Source organism: Chamaea fasciata, unplaced genomic scaffold (genome assembly GCF_029207755.1).
Source record: "Chamaea fasciata isolate MVZ Bird 193981 ecotype frontalis unplaced genomic scaffold, bChaFas1.0.hap1 SCAF_11, whole genome shotgun sequence".
NCBI classification, from domain to species: domain Eukaryota; kingdom Metazoa; phylum Chordata; class Aves; order Passeriformes; family Sylviidae; genus Chamaea; species Chamaea fasciata.
Genome location: NW_027094096.1, coordinates 6,940,962 through 6,957,899, shown reverse-complemented (window position 1 = coordinate 6,957,899; position 16,938 = coordinate 6,940,962). Strand labels below are relative to the sequence as shown.

The 16,938-nt window shown below is 52.0% G+C and overlaps 1 protein-coding gene across 1 annotated transcript; it reads right to left on the bottom strand.

The window, feature by feature from the left end:
- Positions 1-7,862: 7,862 nt before the first annotated feature.
- Positions 7,863-15,394, bottom strand: A4GNT (alpha-1,4-N-acetylglucosaminyltransferase). Its single transcript, XM_066193802.1, has 4 exons — positions 15,283-15,394; positions 11,415-11,626; positions 10,293-10,742; positions 7,863-8,979 (listed from the first exon to the last, which is right to left on the bottom strand). Exons 2-4 carry the CDS (start codon positions 11,529-11,531, stop codon positions 8,368-8,370), a joined length of 1,179 nt encoding a protein of 392 aa, XP_066049899.1. The 5' UTR covers positions 11,532-11,626; positions 15,283-15,394; the 3' UTR covers positions 7,863-8,367.
- Between the last annotated feature and the right edge of the window lie 1,544 nt (positions 15,395-16,938).

The following is a 16,938-nucleotide window of genomic DNA, read 5'->3' as shown; positions in this document are numbered from 1 at the left end:
GCGGTGGGTGCTGGTGCCAGTGCAGGGCAGGGGTGGGGGGGACCCTTCTCCCCCTTGGTGGGTCTCAGCAGTCCCGGAGAAAGGAATTTCTTGTTCCCACAGCCTACACCCCTTTAGGAAAGAGCAACTTCCTCCCCTAAATCGATTAATTCCTGCCCACAGCTTTCCCGAAATCCCAGCGCAGCAGCTGCCTGGGGCAGCTTTCCCAGGGAAATACTGGTCATGGAGCTGCCCAGCCAAGGGGACAAGGGAATTCATCCCTCCTGTGTCCCCAGCAGCTCTGCCCAGCACTGCCCCATCCGATCCACACAACTCAGGCTATGCCGAGGGAAATTTAGGTTGGATGTTAGGAAAAAGTTTTCATGGGAAGAGTGATAAAATTCTGGAATGGTCTGCCTGGGGAGGTGCTGGAGTCACCATCCCTGGATGTGTTTAAAAGAAGATTGGATGTGGCACTCCAGTTCCATGGATTAGTTGAGGTGTTAGGGCATGAGTTGGACTCAATGATCTTGAAGGTCTCTTCCAACCCAGTGATTCTGTGAATTCCCTGAGCCCAACGCTGGCTTCTTCCTGGTGCTCTCAGGACGGGGATGGTCCCAGCTCCAGCACCATCTGATGGATCCTCATCAGCACCACCTTGGTCACCTCCCTGGTCCCTGCAGGGAGAAAAGGCCTGGGAGGGTCAAAAAGGAGCTGAGGCCCCAGCATGGAAGCAAGTCCTGACCAATACCTGCTTTTCCTGTATGGAAAGCATGGACACAGCTGTCCCTTTTGGGATGCCACCAGTCCTTGGAGAACAACCTCTGACCTCAAGGCTGGAGGACGCCACAATGCCCCCTTGGGTATTTGCCAGCAGCCAGCCCTGGTTTAGGGCTGGTTTAATTTCCTGCCTGCATTAGAGACCAGAAATCTCCAATTTCATTTCCCTGGACCCCAATGAAGGACCCACAGCAGGCCCGAGGTCCCTGTTTGTATGCAGATAACCATCAGCATAGTTTGAAGGAGGCAAGGTCACCCCTTCGCTGTGAAACTGGATGGAAATCTCATGGAAATCTCATTCCTTTGGGATCTGGCTGCCATGCCAAGGGACAATTTTGGTTTGTGAGCTGTGCTGACAGTGGAAGGCCTGGAAGGGTCCAGTGCATGGCTAATGTGAGGGGAAGCACAGCCAGCTCCCGGAGGGGACTCTATGGCTGTTGGAGAGGGAGACACAGAAGAGGTTGTGCTCTGAAGGGATGGGAGTTGTGAAAAATGTATCTACATCCAAACTGATTCACTTCAAAATGCCATCATTACTTACAGCTTTGTTTGCTGAGAGCAGCTGGATCTGTAAAGAAACAGGCTGGTCATCACAGGTCATTTGTTTTGTAATTTTTGTCAATCTTTCCTCTCTCTGCAGAATATTATTGTGGAAGGCATTCAAAACCAGAGCAGAAAAGAGCAAATTGAGCATGGAGATTCCCCAAGGGCTGTGTCCCTTCAGCTGACCATGCCTGGGAGGGGCCAGCTCAGGGCCTTTGCTTCCCACAACACAATGACCATCAGATGCCATCCTGTCACACCCCATGTGCCACTCAGATCTGAGACAAGGAAAAGATGCTCTCAACTGGAATTTAAAGTGTTGCTCTGATGGATGACACCCCGGTGGGTGACTCGTGCTGACGATATTCATGTGATACTTTGTGTTTAATGAGTGCCAAATAGAGTAAAACAGCACAGGATGGGCTTGAAATGAGGCTTGAAATTAGGCATAGTCTAAGCTCAGCAAATATTTTAAGGCTGCTTAGAGTTAAACATCTGCTTAAATGCTCTTAATGAGCCAAGGACTCTTTTTTTTCCAATCATAATTATTATTTCACTTGTCTTCTTTTCCTGGGTGTTCATGGCCTTGGGCTGCTGCCCAGGATGGGAGCTGTGGCAAAAACAGGAATGAGAAGATGGGTTTGCAGCCACCTCTTCCCCTCACCAGCCAGGGAAGCTCTCTGGACTTTTATTCATCATTGAGATGTCTCCCAAAGGGCAGAAGATGTGCCACCAGGTACAAAGTCTGCTGCTGACCAGTTTTGGTTTTCTCACTGGCCATGATAAGATACAACTTCAGTCATTTCTGGTGTTATTTCCCTTCATAATTTAATCATGGAATCCCAGACTGTTTTGGGTTGGAGAGGACCTTTAAGCCCATCCAGTTCCACCCTCTGCCATGGGCAGGGACCCTTCCCACTGTCCCAGGGTGCTCCAAGCCCTGTCCAACCTTGTGGGTTTCTTGTGGCCACGGACATAGTCTCATCCATGCTCAGAGAATAGATTTACATGGGATGTTGGGAAGAAATTGTTCCCTGTGAGGGTGGTGATGCCCTGGCACAGAGAAGCTGTGGCCGTCCCTGGATCCCTGGAAGTGTCCAAGGCCAGGTTGGACGGGGCTTGGAGCAACCTGGGACAGTGGAAGATGTCCTGAGCTGATAGCAGACATCCACAAAGCAGATGCTCCCAGAACTGCCTGGATGTGGGTCCATCTCTGTCCACAGGCACGTCCTGGAGAGCACAGGAGGGGTGAGGACACGGGCACTGCCCTGCTCACCTGTGCCTCCCTCTGCTCCCGCTGGCCTTGGCTCAGCCACCCTGTGTCATTGTCCCCCAAGGTCCTCAGGCTGAACCCCACTGTTTCAGTGCACCCCCCAACACCCAAACAAATGTTTCCAAATAAGGAAAAGGGTTTCAGTTTCACCTCGAGACTTTTAAGGAAGGAAAACCAGACTCTTCCATGCCCTTCTTACCACGGTTGGCTCAGCATCAAGACAAAGGCTCCTGTTGGGTGTCTGTAGCTGCTCCTCAGAGATGGAGCTATTTCCTATTGCCAAAAGCCCTCCTAAAACATTAAGTACTTAAGAAGGAGCAGAGAGGTGCTCAGGTGCATTTTGGGGTGCCTTGGGTGGTGTTAGAAGTATCTCTGCACCATGCCTGGCTTTTGATTTTGTCTCTTTTGTTGTTTTCTCATTTACTAAAACCTTTTGCTTTTCAAAGCACACTGATCAGCCATCTCGCAAATTATTTTAAGCCATTTCTCTGAGGTGGTGGACACCCTCAGAGTGTACTGAACCCTCATGGAGCTGAAAACATTTGGCTTGGTGAGAATTTCAATACCCCACCACCCCTCTGCCTGCAGCTCCTGCACTTTATGGTCAGGGAAGAGGAAGGAGCTGTGTCCAACAGGAGCCCAGCCTTGGACAGCCAGCCTCTCCCACCCCAAACACCTGTGTGCCTCTGGAGCATGGGGGGAGGCCCCTCTGGGCTGTCAGCCTGTGACTGCACCTGGGCAGGTGGAACAGCCAGCTCCACATCCCCTCCTGCCTCAGGGGAGCCTGTGGGATGCTGCTCCCTCTCCATGGCACTGTTCCAGCTGGCCTCAGCCTGGAATGCTGTGAGGAAGAGCTGCCTCAGGTCCTCCATGTCTTCTCACAGCTTCACCCTCCCCTCTTGCCACCTTTCCAAATGCCTCCTGCTCTCCTCCCCTTGCTGGCGAGCTCTCTGTTTCCTAAAGGCAGGGGAAAATTGGGACAGGAGAGGTTACAGCTGCAAAGCAAAAGCACTGAGGGCTAGGGCTTCTGCCCTGATGCCACTGAGATGAGCACCAAGGATCCTTATACCCATCCTGGGTTCCAGCACTTTTCCCCAAATCTTTTCCAAGTGGGCAGCAGCGCCCTCACCCCGGACCTGCTCCCTCCTCTTCCCTTCCCTCTTGTCTTGGGTTCAATGCAAGATGTATTGCATTGCCATCTGCTGAAACCTGTTGGGGAGGTGTTTTCCTTTATCTCTTCGAACACTGGGGGGAAGGGGGCAGGTGTCTTCTGTTAATGGGCAGCTGTTAAAACCAGCTGGGGCAGGGTTCTTTATCCCTTCCACCATCCATCCTCCCTCCAGGGGATCTCTGCTCTTCATGGGCCATCGAAGCTCACTGCATGACTGATACAATTACATCATCCCATTGGGAGATGCTCCACCCAGGGGGAGGAGCCCAGCATTCCTACCTGGATAAAACCTGGGATTCAGAACACCAGTACAGCCTGTTTGCACTGGATTCCCAGAAGAAGACCAGACCCATCTCAGCACCACTGGACCCTTCAAAAGGATCATGTCTGCTCCAACAGAACCACACCTGTCACTGCAGGAGGACTTGATTGGGCTGTTCCCAACACCCTGACCAACAGGTGTCAGGTCGTGTTCTAACTCTGTCAGTTTTCTGTGGGTTTTTTGTGTTTTTTTTGTTTTTTTTTTTTTTTTTTTTTTGTTAGTTTGCTTTTTTTTGTACTACTATATTTTTAATATTCCTAGTAAAGAGCTGTTATTCCTATTCCCATATCTTTGCCTGAAAGCCCCTTTATTGCAAAATTATAATAATTTGGAGGGAGGGGGTTTACATTCTCCACTCCAAGGGAAGTTCTGTCTTTTTCCCTGGCAGACACCTGTCTTCCCAAACTAAGACACCTCTCCCAATCCAGCTGTCTACCACAGCTTCACCTCCAGCTTTGGCATTTTCTCCTCCTTTTGCTTTACTTGCTTCTTCTTCTGCCTCTCTGAAAGCTCAGGGAAGCAGAGGGGCCATGAGCAGTGGTGCCATCTGCTAGCTCCTACTGGGATTCGGGGATTACTGGGATTTTGCTTTGGGTGGGATGGGAAATCCCCACTAAAGCACCAAGCAAAGCCACTGTAGGGTTTCAGGGTGGAGAAGCAGGTAGCTGAGCTGCAGGAAAAGCCAGAACAAACATGGCCATGTGGCCCCTGATTATTTTATTGATTTATTTATTTCAAATTTGAAGAGATTGATGGCTCATGGAGCAGAGTGGCTTTGCCCTCTGCTGCATTCCAAGTGCCCTGATGGTAGCCAGTGAAGCAGGCAAAATGCCTCTGGAACAAAGCACAGTCTGTTGCATTTTGCTGGGGTTGAAATCTGCCAGCAAAGAGCAAAAGCAGATTTTTTTACCTGCCAAGTTCAAGTGCTGGTCACAGGGGAAGCTGTAATGAGGCTCCAGAGCTCCCACAGCTGCAGCTTTCAGTGTCTCAATTCCTTGCCAAAAAAGGGGACATGGGGAAGGTGAACCCTTTCCCACTCCAATAAGACCTTGTCCCAAACTCCCCAGCCTAACCCCATCCCCATAGTCCCATGGAATCTTTGTGTGGAGAAGATCCTTGGGGAAACTGAGGAGCTGTAAATGCACCTGAGGTCTCGTATTTGGCTGTGCTTGAGGGAGAAGGTCCTTCCCTTGAGGGAAAGGCAGCAGGCAGAGAGAATTCAGCCAGAACTGTGGAAGAGAGAAGTGATAAAATTTTGCCTCCTGTGCTCCGTCTGGTCTCCAGCAGGTTGATCCAATCTGCTTGGGCAAGTGAGAGCAGGAATTGTCTCAGAGCTCACCTGGCTCAGTGGCCTCTGTGTGCTGCATGTAGGCTGCAAGGAAGGAGTTGGTCACGAAGGATTTGTGGCAGAGGTGGCTCTGAAGAGGAGGGAAAAGCCATCAGAAAGATTGGGATCTGCAGGAAGGGACATTCCTCATGTCCCTGGTGAGGCAGGCAGGGCTTTGGTGCTTTAAAGCAAGAGGGGAGAGCTCCAAAGACATGGATGTGTTGGGAGGATGGAGATGGAGGGGTCAGGAGCTGTTTCTGTCTAAAACCAGTGGGGAAGGCAGAGGCCAGGATGGGGCAGGGATAGAGCTCAGGGAAAAATGCTGCTTTTCCAAAGGGGCAGTGGAATGAGGTGACCAGAGCAACATTGAGGTCCTGGTTAAAAGGGGATCCCATGCTTCAGGGATGCCTGGGCTGAATGAACATAAATGATTTGGTCCGGGTGGATTTCCTCTCCAGGAAGGAAGGAGTTGATTTGGTGATGGGGCAGAAGCAGGCAAAGAGAGGCACATCCAGGAGACTTCCTGATGGAAAGGTGGGAAAAGAAAATCCTCATCAAATCCAGCAGCATCCAGAAGCCTTTCACTGATCTGGAGGATGCTTAAATTCTCCATGGCATGAGATATCCATCAGGACACAGGGATCATGTGAGATCCCTCTACAGACCCCTTGTCTCACACAGCTCTGACCACCTGCAGCTGGCACCTCCCAAAAATACAGATTTTCCCAGGGGCTGGCAGGGAACCTGCCATCTCCATGGAGGTGAGAAACCAGCAGCAGGGAAAGCAGCAGGGCTGGCTGGCACCTTTTCTGGGGCCAGGGTCTAGGACACACAGGCAGGATGCAGCAACAAGCGCTGTGCCCAGGGGTGTTTCACACCCTCCCACCACACACCTTTCAGCAGCTGCTGGGACCAGCTGCAGGAAGAGCTGCTGTGGGAAAATCAGCTTCTTCCACCTCCTGCTGTCCTCCTTTTCCCACCAAAGCTGTGCTGCTCTGCCCCTGCTGCTGGGAGCAGCCAGCTCAGTGTGGGCATCCTGCAGGACCCAGACTCTGCTCGGGATCTGCTCCAGCACCTTCCCCACCACCTTCAGACTCTTCCTAACTGCAGCCAGCGCCTCCTGCTCTTTCCCAGCTTCTCCTGGGACTCACAGGAGGTGAGCACAAGGGACACCTCCCATTTGGTGAGGCTGGCTGTGCTTGGTGCCCTGGTTTGCTCCAAGTCTTGGTAGGATTTTTCCTCTCCTGACAGGATTCCTCCCCTCCTGTCAGTCAGGAGAGAGAAATGGGATGGGATTGGACTGATCTTCAGAGGAGCCACCAGATAACAGAGTAGAGCCTTGGAAATGCCTCTTCCTTGAGCTCACTTGTGGAGGGGGGTTGACTGGTGAAATCCCTCAGTCCCATCCCTCCCCTCATGCACACTCCCAAAGAGTCGAGTCACGGAAGAAAAGGCGAATCTTTACTTTTTGCCAGAGACAGAGAGAAACTGGAGAGGAGAGAGGAGGATGGGAGCAGAGTGAAGAGCGTGGGCAGTCAGAAGGAGTGGGGAGCAGTCAGGGCTGTCTGGAGCCATGGGGGAAACAGGGAGGGCTTCCTGGGCTGTGACACTCCTCCCCTGCATCCCCTCACTGCTGGGAGGAGTCAAAGCCATGGAGGAAAATCCATGGGCAGGAAATCCCTGCTCTAACAGAGAGTGGAGCAAAGCTAAACGGCACCAGAGCATGAAACTCATGGCTGGGGTTGAGCCATGGGAGTGTCACTCTGGGGAAGGGAAAGGAAAAACATTCCTTCGTGCCATGCTCCTGCTCCAACAGCCACCAGCACTCGGCTTGGCACCACCCAACCTTACACTGGAGTGACTCTGGAGGAACACAGGTCAAGAAGGAATACTTGCCTGAACACAGGACCTGTGTGCAGAGGGTTCCCTTCTCCTGCTGACTCCCAAATTCTGAGCTGCAGCTGGCTCAGCAGCTGTGGTGTTTGCAGGAGATAGCATTGTGCACATGGCAAACATTGGATGACGGAGACCGATCCCCACCTTTCTGCTCCCCAGTCAAAACCAGTTAAACTCAGAGAGGCTCGGCAGGGATCTGCAAACTGGGCTTCTCTTTAGGGAATTGGGTGGATTGGTATAATCCTGGGAAAGAGAGGATCTGGAAGGGGATTGCTCACTGGGAGCCCTGTTGGGATTAAATGGAATTTTTGCACAGCTGGACAGGGGTGACCACCTCGTGTCCATTGAAATCCACTTATTTAAGAAGGATTTGGGAACCTGGAGGGCCATCTCTATCCTTCCTTGGTGTCTCAGCATCCCTTTTCCAGGCACAGTTTCTACAGCCAGGATTGACCTGGCAGGATGGGGCAGAGCAGCCACTTCCTGGCAAAAGCCAAAGTAAGAGTGTGGGACCACAAACCTTTGGAAAATGTGACTCATTTTTCAGGGAGAAGTGAGCTCAGAGGAGTGGTGGTTTATGAACTTTTTTTATTTTCACTCTCACTAAAGTCCCTCTCAAAAACGTAGGGTGTAAAGTCCACGTGAGGAGAACACCAAGAAAAGACGCTGGTTTAGGTTTCTCCTCTTTTGTCTCAGAGGCTCCAGTCCAAAGTCTGTTGTGCTTCCAAATTTTCTGATGTGGGAAGCTGCCGGTAGTTCCAAGAGGAGCAGAGATAACATTCCTCCTGGGAGGCCACCCCTCTCTTTAGGAACTTTTCCCTTGGAGAAGCTTGTGAAAAGGCTCAAAGTCTGTCAGATTTGGGAAGGTTTGGTTCATGAGCACCAATCAGGAAACAGAATTGAGGCAAAGGTCCTTGGAGGCTAGGTCTGATGGATACCCACCACCATTCTCAGCATCTCAAGGGAACAGGAATGGTGGTTATGGAAAGTTCTTTCTTTCTCCTACAAAGCCAGACACTGACAGAGTGGGGATTGTGTTTGGCCGGAAGGATCACCCCTCTCCTCCTTGCTCCACGTCACTCAGCGTCCTCAGGGCTTGGGGGATCCCTGTGCTTGGCATTCTGGATCAGGTCCTCGTAGGTGGTGGGGCAATAGGTCTTGTAGAGTTTCTCAGCCAGGGTGTTGCTGCCGGCCTCCACCACCTTGCGGTTGCGGTTCATGAAGTTCCACAGGTGCAGCGCGTAGGAGTGGTTGAAGCTGGGGCTTTTATCCCACACCTGGTAGTACCGACCCCAGGCCGGGTATGGGATGGGGTAGAAACGCTGCGGGTTGAGGAAGGAGATGTTCTGGCAGCTGTGGTCCTCGGTGCCCTGGAAATCCGTGAGGTTGCAGAGTGTTTTGAGCATCCTCGTCATCAGAAAGGGGCCCTGGTTGCCCCAGATGTTGCCGTTGTACTTGAGCACGAAGTTCTCCATGCAGTCCCAGACGAACTTGTGGCGAGCGGGGAAGCCGAAGATGCCGTTGCTGGAGAAACGCGACTTCTGCGCGGCCAGGAAGCTCCGCTGCGGGATGGGCCGGATGGAGATGACATCCGTGTCCATGTAGATGCCCCCATACTTCCAGATGAGCGCCAGCCTGCTGGCATCCGAGCTGACGTGCACCCAGTTCTTCTCCTGCTCCGGCACCACCTGCGGAGTGGGAGAGGTGAGATGTGCTGCCACGGGCAGGGAACGGATCCAAGCCCTCCACGGGGCTGCAAATGGCACCAGAAACCTGCACCTGCACACCTGCAAATGGCACCTGTTTTTGGGATGGTCATGACACAAAGAGTGACCCCATAAAAGTTCAGAAGGCACCTTTAATATGGCCCCATGCTGTCTTTTATACAGTTTTTACAAATCTCGAGGGTAACTTCTAATTGGTTAATAGCTTTCTTGTTAATTACTCTACTGGTTAGTAAAAGACATTTTACTTGTCCATCAAATCCATCTATTCTCAGGTTGTTTACATATTTTCTTTACTGATTCTCATGGGACAAATCCTATGCTATTACAGGTGCCCTTATTTTTCACCCTCAGAACAGATTGTTGTGTTAAAGGAACTTCTCATTCTCAAAACAGCTTCATGTGGGAACTTCCAGATTGCTTGTTTGCTGCACTTAGAAGAAATTATAGGCTAGCCTTTTACCCTATTCCTACAGTCACCGACAACTTTTGTTGCCTCCAACCACTGGATTTTAGCGGGATAAGATAAGGAGTTGGAGCAAAGCAATGCTTTGTTAGCATTGGGAATGAAGGAACATTTCCCAGGTGGTTTGATGGCACCTACAGTGTTAACCCAATGCCACCATGAGTCACTCCCTGCTATTTCAGTGGGACACAACCCACTTAACACACTCCCGGATCCCTCCCAGCTCTTTGAACCAGGCTGGAGGCTTTTCATTGGCATTTGTTGGCATTTGGAGTCTTTTTTTCTAGGGAGAAGAAAGAATTTGGGCAAAATCTGCCTGCCCTGCCCAAGCAGTTTGACCAGAGCTTCTTGTGGCCAGTTTGCCAGGAACTTTTTCCAGGGTGGAGCTCACCAGATCCCACCTTGGCTTTGCATGTTGCTGTTATAGAACCTGAAATCTCTCCCCTATCTCTTATCTCCTGTGGGCTCCGTCAGAGTGAGGCAGCTCTATCAAGTGCTCAGGCAGCACATTTTGTTCAACCAGCTTCTGTTGGGGAAGATTATTAAGGCTGTTTTCTCAAAACACGTCTGCAATCTATTTTTACTGATGTTTCCTTTGCCAAAAAATCCGATTCTCCAGATAAGGCCAATCATGTATGCCATAAACACAGAGACGAACACACAGCAAAACGCGGCCAAAATGAATCTCTTCCCAACCAAAACAATAAAAGTCACTAATTTCACACAGTCCTGCATTCCCCATTCCTTTTAAAGCCTTTTCCCACCCCTGGCTGTAACTCTTTTCCTGTTTCCCACTTGTTTTAACACTCACCTGGTTGTACCACTGGAGCAGAGGGGTCTCCTGGAAGACAGTTTCCATCTGGAGAGGGAAAATGAAGACATTCTTCATGGAAGACAAGAGGGAGAAGGCTGCATAGCTGGTGTTCATGTCCAAGGCTGTCTCGTTGGTGAGCCCCCTCATGAAGAGGATGATGGGCCTGTCCTGGTAAATCCTGGCAGCAGATTCCACAGAGCACGACACCAGCGGGGGCGGCTCCAGGCGCTCCGTTGTCTCCAGGAAGATGATGCTTTTGCCAAGGTTCAGCACCTGCTCAGGTGTCAGGTAGTGCTGGGCCACGGGCAAGTAGGAGAAGACAGAGCTGGACAAGAGGGAGATCTCGTACAAAAGGCCCGAGACAAAGCAGAAACAGAGGCATATTTGGATTTTCCTCAACATTCTTTCTCTCCTGGAGCGTTTGGGGGCATGCCTCCGGCATGGGTGCTAAGGAGAGACAAGGAACAGCAAGAGGAGGAGCCAGTTATTAGTCAGCAGGACTGGGAAATGGAGGCATGTGGTTTTGGACAGTGAAAGGTGAAGGCAGCTTGGTGACAAGCCTAGTGACAGTCCCTCTAGGGATACAGAGGGCTCTTTCCCCTGGGATAAAGATGTGGGGTCCCACCTCCTTGGCCTCAGCCAGGCAGGGGGAACCAGGAGAGGTCTTGGAGAAGGGATGGGCAGCTGTGCCCCACGGTGCAGGCATGGGCTTGGCAGAGAGGGAAGGACCCAGGGAGAGCAGGTGAGAAGGGTCATCATGCCAAGGCAAGGAGCCCCAGGACCATCCCACAGGTGTGGGAAACTGCTCCCAAGCACAGCAGTGCCATTCCAACACAGGCTTGTCCCAGGGAATCTGTGGAGCCAAATGTGCCCATGGAATTAGGTGCCCAAGGGGATTGTGAGTGTCACAGGGGGAAGGTTGTGATTACAGTTTGGGGTGTGTCACCCAGAGCTAAAACAACAGCATGCCAAGGGCTTTTTCCCAGTCCATCCCTTCTGCTAACACTTCAACCCTGAGGGACTTGTGTCCTGCAGGGATGGAGTCTTGTGATGGACCAGAGAGAAGCAGATGAGGGTAGAAAGTGGATGGTTTCATACAAGGAAGGGATTATGACCTACCTGGATTATAGCCCTGACAAATCTACATTTCCAGCACCTTTTCTTGCCCCGTCGGTGACTGTTGGACTCCTGCAAAGCCCAGTTCCCTGGTGAGGACACCCAAACTGTCTGGAGCATGCAAAGGGATTTCTGGAGGTATGAGAATGGTGCACGGGGGAAAACCAGCTCTGCTGCTGGCTCAGTCTCAATCCCAGAAAAGGTGTGGGATTCACCTAAAAGGACAAAGAAGGGACATGTTGGGTGAGACCCATCTTGTGCCTGGCACTGATGCCTTGGGAAGGCTGACCTGGAATAGAGACTGTACACAGCTGGAGAATAAAGTAGACATTTATTAAAAGGCCTTTAGGATCCACCTTGGGCAGGACAAGAGCCTGACCAGGGCTACACCCAAGGTGGACCCAAAATGGCTGACAGGTCACGAGGTCTCACACTTTTATAAGTTTTGGTCCATTTGCATATTGGGGTTTAATTGTCCAATTACAGCCTCAGATTATGAAGTCTCATCCTGCTTGTTTTCTCTCTTCAGTCCACCACTGTTTGTGCTTTTGGGCCTGAAAACTTTTAACGGTTGGTCTTCAGCAGGAAAAGGATTTGTTTTGCCTACTTATTCTGTGAGGGGAGCTTACTAGCACTTAATGTGAGGCTCAGAACTGCACCCCTAGGCAGCATAGAACCTGAAAAACATGAAAGTTAAAACTTAAGGCATCAGCACAGCTCCCCCCTCCCAGTCCCACCAGGACACGAGGCCACACAGCCACAGGGAGCTCCTGCTGGTAAGAGGCAGGATGGAATAGGATCTGCACTGCACTGTCTGGTGACACAAAGAAATTCCCTCCTGAAATGCCACCTGGTTCCACCTGAGTGGCTCAGCAGGGACCAGGAGCCAGGGTCCAGCAGAGGGGATACACCTGGAATGACAACCCAATGTCCAAGAGGCCCTGAAAGTGTCCAGAACTTGATTGATTGAAGGGAATGGCAGGAAACACAGCTCTGTGTGCTGGGATAATTAATGAGCCTCATTCCATGTCACCCTTCCAGAATACAGATAAGTCTGGAGTGGAGCAAACCCCATGGAAATTCCCTGCCAGCACTGAGCTTGAGCTTGGAGCTGTGGCAGCTCCCGATCCATTTCTCAGAGCTGGAGCTCATCAAATTAAATATTAAAGCAGTGACTGTTCCCATCAGTGCTGCTTCCTGTGCTGCATAACAGATTTCGTTGTTTTCTCTTCCAACTGCACAGGGTTTCTCATCACATCCTGGGTTCCCAGGACAGCACAGGAGTTTGGGAAGAAATTCTTGGGGAGGAGGGTGGGGACAACCTGGCAGATTGCCCAGAGAAGCTGTGGCTGCCCCTGGAACCCTGGAAGTGCTCAAGACCAGGTTGGACCCATGTGGGACAGTGGAAGGTGTCCCTGCCCATAGCAGGGGTGGCACTGGATGAGCTTTAAGTTTCCCTCCAACCCAAACATTTCTGGAATTCCGTGTTCTATGTTAATTTTTCCAATCCAGTTCCCAGTTTCCCTCATTGTCCCTGCACTCTGCTGTGAGTGGCAGCACCTGGGGCCTCCCTGCAGATAGGAAATTTGAACGGAAGACAGGGAATGGAGAGCAAATATCCGCGGTTTGGAAAGGCCGTGTTCCCGAGCCCGCAGATAAGGCAGCCTGTGCTGCCCCGTGGAGCTCAGGAGGAACACACATGTCCAGCCCAGCCCCACAGGGCTCAGGAGATGCCAGCACTGACATTAAAATAAACTACAGTGCTCAATCTCCAAATTTCGTCCTGCCTTTCCCACCTGCCTCTCATTCTCAGACAGGTGCAGTTCATTTACTCTAGTCATTTGAAAAGAAAACAGAAATAAAAAGTTGCTCCCTGGCAGTTCTGTCACAGTCTGGGCTTGGCCAGATTTTCAGGCTTTTAGTTGGTTTTTTTTCCAGCCCAGAGTGGTTTGGGTTGGAAGGGACCTTAGAGCTCATTTTGTTCCAATCCCCTTCCAGTGGAGTTCACACCCCTAAGACTCCAGGGCCAGAAAACCTCAGGGGGATCCTTCCAATCTGACCTGGGTCATCCCAACCCTGGGGGGCACCCAAAGGTGCTCCTGTACCCATAAGACAGGGACAACTTCCACTAGCCCAGGTTGCTCCAAGATACATCCAAGCTGGTTGGGAACACTTCCAGGGATGGTGCAGCCACAGCTTCTCTGGACACCCTCTGCCAGGGCCTCATCATCCTCACAGGAAGGAATTCCTTCCCAATATCCCATCTAACCTCTGGCAGTTAAAGCCATTCCCCCTGTCCTGCCACTCCATGTCCCTGTAAATCATTCCTGCTGCAGCTCCAGTGCTGACCAGGGACTGGAGCACCCCTGTTCCTTTTTAAATCTTGATGCCGCTCTCCTGAAGCAGAAACCCCCGGCTTTGCTTTGATTAGAGTTGGGACCATGAGGACATTCCCATTACTGGATTCATATTTCTCCTTTGATGGCCGACAGATCCGATGTCTCAGGTCTTTATGAGCAGCCCAGCAGAGCCGTGCCCGCAATAGTCCTTCAAATTTAAAACAGTCCGGGAGGCATTTTATTTGCAAATTGTGGGCAGGGAATGAGGAGCCACTCCAACAGCTCCCTGCTCTGTGCACGGCATTGTGAAGAGAAACACGCATCTCCATCGGCTCATTCCGGGAAATTGTTTTGCTTGGTTGGTTTTCCAAAACCCCTGTGTGGCGAGTTATGAATTCTCATCACATTTGACCTGGAGGCTGCTGTTATCAAAATGTTCCCTTCCCTGCTCGAGTTAAAACGACTGCGGAGCCGAATGTTAAAAATAAATCCCGGCCATTGAATAGATTACCCTGCTGAGTGGGATGATTCTGGGATGCGGCTGCTGCCTTGATGGCCCATCTTGTAAAGAGATTTCTTTTCTTGGGGCAATTTCCGTGGTTCAAGTGCAGGATGAGAACGGCTGGGAGACTACGAGGGAGATTACTACAGATGCCTGTGATAACTCCTCAAGGTGGCCGTGAGACACAGGCGCTGGGAATACAGCGAGATTTTGTCACCAAAGAGGGACAGTGACGCTGCTGGGTCTTGGCCCTACACCCCCTGCACATCACACCCCTGCAGCCCCAGGACAGCCCACGGGGCACCACCAGCCCCGCAGGGACTCAGAGTCAGCTTGAACAAGGACTAAAACTCCTCATTTGCTAAAAAGGATTTCTAAATAAATAAATAAATAAATAAACAAATGATCTCAGCACCTGCAGCTCGCATTTTGCCCAGCCCTGATTTCAGTTTTAGGCTCTCCAAAAGCGAGAGCTGCATCTCAAATGGCAAGTTCAAGCACTGCAAGCAAATATTGCACACCTCACAGCCCTCTGGCGAACCCCACTGCCACCGAATCCGCATCCCCACAGCTCCCGGAATCCCTCAGGATTCAAAGCAGAGACCTCCATCCTCTTGCGCGTCCCCTGTCTGTAGGTTTCCTCTGAGAGCCGGCGGGATTTGCCTTTGGGATGCACCCACCCTGTTTCTGGGAGTAACCCCAGGCCAGTCCCGGATTTCCACACTAACAGCATCTCGTGAGCACACACCGGTTTATTTTTGAGACTCTGTGGGTTTTGCTCAAGGAAATTACAGCTGCAATCAATCTAATGAACGTGCACGCACTTCAACCCCAGCTTGGTCACATTTAACACCAGGCACGTTTGGAAAGCGCCTTCTAATGGAAAACCTGTGCGAGGAATGAATCGGATTCACGGCAGATTAATTAGTGCAGCCGATCTGATGCAAATGAAAGGGCTTCTCACCGTGCCCTGCCACACCTGCCTTCCCGTTCTCCAGCTCGACAGGCTCAGGGATAGAGCAGAACTCACCTGAGGGCTGCCAAGAGCAGGTGAGGTGTGCAGGCTGTTGGGAATTCCCGCCGGGAGGGATCCAGAGGTGATGGAGAGCCCGAGGAGCTGCGCTGCCTCCCCGCTGTGTCCTGCCCTGGCAGCAGCCTCATGGCTGGCTCTGCACAGCTCTGCTGTTTGCACTCCCGGGGTGCCCAGATAAGGCTCCGCTGGGGCCGTGCTCTCCCAGCAGTGGCCAAAGGTCAGTGTCCTGCTCTGCCAAGGACGGGCGGGGCTGGGAAAAGGCACCTTTTGGCGGTGGTTTGCAGCACATCCAGCCTTTTCCCTTGCTGTCCAGATCCACTCTCAGGGAGGCTCCTATAGGGCAAGGAAGAGCTTTGCGGAGTGGGATCAGTGCTCTGGATGCTTCCAAGGGAGGCAACAACAGGGCTTTCTACACAAACACCTCCCAAATAACACCGAACCACCGCCTGACAGGCTCCCGTGCCTGCCCATGTTCCCTGATCCCTCAGAGCCTCTGTTTGTCCCCAGCAGGATGCCCTGGAGGGGCAGGAACAGGATTGGGTGACCCACCTCAGACTGGAAAGATTCCCCCAGAGCTTTGCCGGCTCTGGATGTGAACTCCAGTGTCCATCCTGTGCTGGGAGAGTAGAATTTGTACGCTGAGGTGGAGCCGTGGCATCCAAGAAAACTCCCCAGTGCATCCCCCCTGCTCCATGGCTGCTCAGCCCGTGTGAGGACATCACAGCATCCAGCAGAGATGTGACCCCTGTCTCCAGCCACCAACAGTGATCAGGTTCTTTGCAGCTCTCCTCATCCTTTTCCTTCCTCTTCCTATTTTTGGCCAAGCTGTATATCCAGAGAAGCTAGGAGAGCGGGAAGATTTGTCCAGCCCAGGAGTGCTGGCAGCACCACGTGTTACACACATGCAAACGTGGCAAAAGCCCCCGTTTTCCACCCAAACCCCCACCCCTCTCCACCAGCAGTGCTTAGAAACCACCAAAAAGCCACTCAGCATATCCCTCCTGCAGCCCGTGATGGCACCAAAAAGCCAGACAGCTCTTCAAAAACAGCCACGAACATTCCAGGGAGCTCCCATTTGCCCCGTAGGAGCCCCTCACCCCTCGGCAGGGTAAGTTAAATAACATTAATTTACTTCAGAGATCCTACCTACCCCCGGGTACGTGATTCCTGCTGGGAGGGCTGGGGGAGGATGCAGAGAGCTGCAGGCAGAGCAAACAGCGCCCACGGAAAGGCAGCGAGATACCCAGGGCTTAATCAGCTGATAAGAGCCCGGGTAAAAATGCCAGGAGCGCTCCCGTTCTGAAAAACATCCCTGGGGCAATGACGTGGGTGAGGAGCCCACGAGTCCGGCACACCCGTGGGGTGAGGAACCCTCCCCTTGGGCAAACACCCTCGGGGCCATCGTTTGCAGGTCACCTGCAGGGAATTGGGGTGGACAGAGCTCAGCTGCAACGCTGACAGCTCCTCTGGGGGTGAGCACGTCCATCTGCCCATCCAGCAGATCCCTGCCCGTTGGGAATGGATGATCTCCAGGGTCCCCTCCAAACCAAAGGAGGCTATGATTGACTGGTGGTCCATCTCCCCTTCCCTTCCCAGGGCTCTGCTGGGCCTGGGGGATGTAACAACATCAGGACAGAGACACCAGCTGCTACT

Coding starts and splice junctions, on each gene's coding strand:
- A4GNT (XM_066193802.1), bottom strand. CDS start 11,531: ATGCTCCAGACAGTTTGGGTGTCCTCACCAGGGAACTGGGCTTTGCAG. Junction 10,743..11,414: donor TTGTCAGGGCTATAATCCAG/GTAGGTCATAAT, acceptor GTCTCTCCTTAG/CACCCATGCCGGAGGCATGC. Junction 8,980..10,292: donor TGCTCCAGTGGTACAACCAG/GTGAGTGTTAAA, acceptor CCCACTCCGCAG/GTGGTGCCGGAGCAGGAGAA.